The 6,000-nt window shown below is 43.7% G+C and overlaps 1 protein-coding gene across 1 annotated transcript in view; it reads left to right on the top strand.

The window, feature by feature from the left end:
• LOC310771548 (anoctamin-8-like) overlaps nucleotides 1–4,764 on the top strand; it is a gene marked incomplete at both ends in the record, with an annotated part of 62,663 nt that extends 57,899 nt beyond the window's left edge. The window contains 5 exons of the mRNA XM_083664137.1: nucleotides 1,578–1,704; nucleotides 2,078–2,133; nucleotides 2,258–2,332; nucleotides 2,575–2,703; nucleotides 4,513–4,764. Coding sequence (XP_083520263.1) covers nucleotides 1,578–1,704; nucleotides 2,078–2,133; nucleotides 2,258–2,332; nucleotides 2,575–2,703; nucleotides 4,513–4,764 — 639 coding nt within the window. The remainder of the gene's footprint in view (nucleotides 1–1,577; nucleotides 1,705–2,077; nucleotides 2,134–2,257; nucleotides 2,333–2,574; nucleotides 2,704–4,512) is intronic.
• Between the last annotated feature and the right edge of the window lie 1,236 nt (nucleotides 4,765–6,000).

A 6,000-nucleotide genomic window follows, 5' to 3' on the forward strand; every position in this document is an offset into this window, starting at 1 on the left:
CTGTCAAAAGTACAGTACAAGAGACAATGTCATCTCCTTCAAATTGTAGATCTGTGCTACAGGACCTCGATGGAAATAAGGCTCACCAAAATACCCTGTGCTATTCTCTTGTCCTTCACAAAGCAAATGAGTGGTGCTCTTATGTTATTTTTGGCTCCCTCACTGTTTCCTTAAAGGGATATTTTTTATACCCTAGCCCTATTTGCTACTGACCAATGATGATGTTGATTGGTAGAGTCCATTCTCAGCACAAATATGTTCCTCATACTAGCTCCAGATACAGGTAGTTAGCCACAAACCAATACAGGGTCAATGCTGGGGTCATGCACCTGTCTGTGCAAGCTGACTAAAGGTGCGTTCACACCGACCTATTAAAGTTTTTCGCTGGCATCGAGTTTACATACAAAGTCAATGCAAACGAGCGATTGAGCGTATATTCGCCCGGGAGAAAAATCGCTGGGCATCCGAGCGACAGAGACAGAGCGATAGGGCGAAAATTCGCTCGTCGCCCGAGATGAAATATCCCAACTCGAGCGAAATTACGCTGGCATCAGTCGCTTGCTGTTCAATGCTGATTGGCTGCCGTGTGAGAGTGAGTCAAGGATCACACTGGCTTGGAACAAACCGCTGGTTTATTGTGTGGCAACAAACCGCATTGACAGCTGATTGACAGGCAGCTGACATGAAGTGAAGTCTGTACTACCGGTATAGATAGAGCTCGCTGATAGGCTTAGCTTGTAAACAACTACGGTGGCTCGTAGTGGACAAACATCATGACATTGCGTAACGTTACAGCCCCCAGATGTCCGTCAATTCGTGTGCCCGTTGACGAGCGATTTAAACACAGCGACAGAGCGATTCCAAAGGGTTGAATCGAGCGACAGAGAGAAAAATAAATATCTCGGTGTGAACACAGCTTAAGACTCACTGACATTTATTTTGTAAGCACTGTGGAGGAAATCTCCACCTCAGTCAGCACAGACAGGAGCGTGACCCCATTGATCTTGTAATGGTTTGTGGCTAACTATCTGGAGCTAGAAGGAGGAACAACATGGATTCTGCTGTCTAAGGGTTCCAAAATACTATCCCTTTAATGTCTTCCCAGTCCCTTACTTACTGTAATAAAATGGACCTAAACACACCTGCAAACGGACAAGAATAAATGCCAATAATCACCAATGGCAGAAGTGAAGAATGGATCATCAATGGCATGTTTATGTGAGAGAGTTAGGAGGACACTTTGTGTACTTTAGTCTTCCAACTGCCTATTTCACATCTGAGAGTGAACAGAAGGCTGTGCAGCAAGTCTGTGCTGTCCTGGAGGCGACCAGTGAGTTCAGTGAAAAGTCTGTGCTGTCCTGGAGGCCGACCAGTGAGTTCAGTGAAAAGTCTGTGCTGTCCTGGAGGCCGACCAGTGAGTTCAGTGAAAAGTCTGTGCTGTCCTGGAGGGCGACCAGTGAGTTCAGTGAAAAGTCTGTGCTCTCCTGGAGGTGACCAGTGAGTTCAGTGAAAAGTCTGTGCTGTCCTGGAGGCCGACCAGTGAGTTCAGTGAAAAGTCTGTGCTTGTGTTTCTGCAGGAGTTTGTGATGGGCATCAAGGAAATGCCTCGGCTAGCCCGCTTCATCCCCAAAATCATGCTGGCTATCACTGTGACTGCATGTGACGAGGTGTACAAGAAGATCGCCTGCTGGCTCAATGACATGGGTGAGATTCAAGCTTCCACCTTTACTGCCGTATGAGTCAAAAACAGTGTTAACGCCACATTCAATTGGTTTAAATGAAAAATAATATGATTGTTTTAACTTGTTTTAACTGTTTGAAATAAATCGTTTCAATCAATCAAATCAATCAATCAATCAAAATACATTCTTCAAAGCCCTTCAAGGATTGCAGGATTACATTAATACTCTTCCTCTCAAAATGCTAACTAAAATAATGAGAGTTTTCATTTTTGCGGTATTGTACCTTTTGTAAGAGAAAGTATGTTCAGTTGACTGTTTTGTTGACACAGTTGTGCTGGTGCAGTAGTACTCATAGGTAATGCTGACCCTGTGCTTTTTGCATTGTGCTTCCACAGAAAACTACAGACTCCAGAGTGCCTATGAGAAAAATCTCATCATCAAAATGGTTCTTGTGAGTGGCTGTTTTATCAAATGAAATGTATCATCATAACGATGTGATTTGTAATCTAATTTCTTTAAACAAGTTTCCATATTCACACCACCAGCCAAACTGTAATTCTTCCTTTCTCTTCCAGTTTCAGTTTGTAAATTCTTATCTCAGCCTTTTTTACATTGGATTCTACCTCAAAGACATGGAGCGCCTGAAAGAGGTAGGAGACATTTCTCCATCACGCATCAGCAGATTCTTCTCACCTCCAACCATCTGTCATTGTCCCATCCACTACAATCCCTCCGTCCTCACATGTCTCCCTCTCTCTCTCTCTCTCTCTCTCTTTACTCTCCACTCTGCATCTTTTTCCATGTGTTGCTCTCTGTCCATCTGTGCATTCTTCTGCTCTCCCTCCCTCCTCTCTCTCTCCATCCACTTCCTCCCTTTCTCCCTCTGTGGAAGATGCTGCTGGTGTTGTTTCTGTGCAAGAGTCTGCTGAGGCAGGTCCGGGCAAACGTGCTACCGTTCCTCAAGATCCAGATGCTTGTCGTCTCGATCCCCTGGCTCTTCAGGGCTTTGCTCGGGTCCACCGTACAACCCCGGGGTTGGAGGTCTAAGGTCAATGCCAGAGCAGTGTCGGAACATGTCATGAGCTACCCAACCTGCTAGATGTTATGAACATCTTAGGTCTGTCTTGTGCGTTTGTAGGGATTAAAAAAGCACATGTCTGAAATCTGTGGGTTTTTATTCAATATTCCGGGTTGGTGTTTCAACTTCCGCTGCTTGGTGCATCTACATGGCCTGTTTGATGCAATGGCGGATTTGAGCTTGATCCGTCTGTCGGTTAGACTTGGAATGACAGATAATGTCTGTGTGTGTTGACATGTTGGAATGACGGATATGTCTGTGTTGTTGTTGACATGTTTGGTGTTTTCTGTGTGCTTTTGTGTGTGTGATTGAAACCCTGTGAATCCTCCACATTTTCATGATATTCACTTCACATGCCTCTCTGACCATCATCATACACTATTCGAGTATCGTTGCCATCTGCCTTTCCCCCGATGGCCGGTGGATTTCGTTATTGCCTTTTCTGCAGTTTCTGCAAATAGTTTTTTTTTTTTTTCCAATAACACTCAAGACTCCTGCCTCCATTTCTCATCCTCTGCCTGTTTCTGTTACACTCTCAGCTGGTGTGTTACACCATTGAGCTCGTCATGCTCTGTTACCATCAGCTATGCTGCTTTTATAGTTTCCCCAATCGCAAACCAGTACCGCCCCCCCTTTTTCAGTCTTTGCTGCAGCATGTTGACTTTTTGTCTGTCGTACGCCTGTCTGTCTGAGTCTAAAACAACCTGGCGTTCTGTCTGAGCAAACACTAACTAACCTGACCTGTCTGTCTGAGTATAAAATAACCTGGCGTTCTGTCTGAGCAAACACTAACTAACCTGACCTGTCTGTCTGAGTATAAAATAACCTGGCGTTCTGTCTGAGCAAACACTAACTAACCTGACCTGTCTGTCTGAGTATAAAATAACCTGGCATTATGTCTGAGCAAACACTAACTAACCTGACCTGTCTGTCTGCATATAAAACAACCTGGCGTTCTGTCTGAACAAACACTAACTTTGCCCGCGTTTGTCGCAACTGCCTCTCTCTGTGGTGAGAACAGTATCGCCAATGGCTGCCCGTTTCTGACGCCTCCCGTCATCGGCTGAAAATAACGTGTCCGTGTCCTTGTCAGGAATCTATTTGCGCTTTTGATTTGGGCTTCTGTGCTGTAGCTACAGTAGATGGTGCGTCAGCGTTATTTCACTTGGAATGAATTGCCGTTAGATTAAAGTCAATAAAGGGAAGTAAGCTTTGCGCCGCCTTCTATCACTTTGTCTGCAATTTTGTAAAGTCTATAGCTTTTGTGTCTGTGTTAAGGGGCCCGCCAAGATATAGGCAGCGCTTCCAGTTGTGCTGCTGCTGATGAGTGAAAACTCATTTGTCATTTTGCTTCTTTCGATTGAGTGTGACTTGCATTTGTCCTGCAAGGTGTTAGTGTTATTGCAAGTCCTTCAGTCTGAGCATCCATGTGATTGGCCTCTCTCTGCATCATATGTCACTCACTGACACTGAAATGTAGTTTTCATGGGTTTCACTTTGCATACTATCCCTTACTTCTGTTTTGGTGCATTTTGCAGACTATCCCTTACATACTTCTGTTTTGGTGTGTCTTGCATCGTCTCTCTCCTCTCTGTCTTGCTCGTCCCTTTGCTCTCCATCCACTTGTATTCCCTTGAGTTTGCATTATTTACCTGTAGGGGGCGCTTCTTTTGGATTGCTCTGTTTCATTGTGCCGTACTCTGTGTTCAGTCAGCACGGCAGCAACACTGCATTCCCTTTTCTCTTCGTCAGATGCTGGCCACTCTGCTCATCATACGCCAGTTCCTCCAGAACGTGAAGGAGGTGCTGCAGCCTTACCTGTATGAGCGCCACAAGCTGGGCGAGCTCACCCTGCGAGCCGTGTGGGACCTGCTGCTCTCGGCGCTGCTCAAATACGCCCGGCTGGCAGCAGGGAAGGCCCAGGCCTCGCCCACCGACCAGACCATGCCAGGACCCGGGCTGCGGGGCACCAGGCCCGGTGTGGGCCACCCAGACAGGAGGTGAAATCCATGACACACAAATATCATTCAATCAATAGAAATGAAAGCGTGCGCTTTTAGTCAAATACGCATGTAAGGGTGACTGACTACAACTATTATTTAAAATCATACATTTAGTTCAACTGATTTCTAGGATGTTTTATTTATAATCAGCATATAACAGGATTCCTACCTGCATTGACAATCCTTGAGAGTTTGTGAATTTGAGAAAAGTGAATAAGGCCATAAAAGGTTTTGAAAATGAATAGATGGCCTTGAAAGTATCTTTGTTTTTATTATTAATTAATTATTAATTAATTATTAATAAAAGTGTAGTATTCAATAGGCATGGGTCGATTTCCGGTTTTACCGGTTCGGTTCGGTATACGAGCCCAAACCGGTTTGATCACGTGCAAACCGAAAAAACCTTAAAAAAAAAAAAAAAAAAATTTTTAGTTTTTTTTTTTTTTTCCCAGTCCATTCTGATTGCACTATTGTTCGTATTAGCCTCTTCTCAAGTTGCACTAGTAGGCAAAAGTCTTATTTTGTTTATTATGTTGATGTTTGAAGAAAAGTTAAGCTGAATAGTTATGAGAAATAAAAACAGTGTGTTGTTACAGTTAAAAGGTTCTGCTTATTTGTATTCAGTGTTCGTGCTGGTTGGCAGCATACCAGCTTAGAGGTGCATTATCGCCACCAACTGCAGCCGCTTTGATACGTTTTTTTGGGGAATATCGAACCGGTTTCAAAATGTTCAAACCGACCCATGCCTAGGCCCTATATTGTGTGAATTTGTGAGTTTTGAAGTTTATAAGGCAGCTCAGCTGTAAGCCAATCCATTCTGATTGCACTGCTTGTGTTTTTATTAGCCTTTTCTCAAGTTGCACTATAGGCAGCAGTCTTATTTCATTTATTATTTTGATGTTTAGAAGAAAAGTTGAGCTGAATAGTTATGAGAAATAAATACAGGGTGTGTTTGTTACACAGGTGTCCTGCTTCTTTTTATTCAGTATCATTGCTGGTTGACAATACCAGCTTAGAGGTGTATTATCGCTATCAGGTGGACTGAAGTTGCACTACAGACAGTTATGGGCCACACTCGGGAGCCCTGCTTTAAAAAAAAAAAAAAAAAAAAAAAAATTAATTACAAAAAAAATCGGTATACCGGTTCGATCCGGTTTAGACGGCAATATCGAACCGGTTTTAAAATTTTCAAACCGACCCAGCCCTAGTATTCAAATTCATCAATATGCCTCAGCTA

Source organism: Poromitra crassiceps (assembly GCF_964638095.1).
Source record: "Poromitra crassiceps genome assembly, contig: HAP1_SCAFFOLD_782, whole genome shotgun sequence".
Taxonomy (NCBI): Eukaryota; Metazoa; Chordata; class Actinopteri; order Beryciformes; family Melamphaidae; genus Poromitra; species Poromitra crassiceps.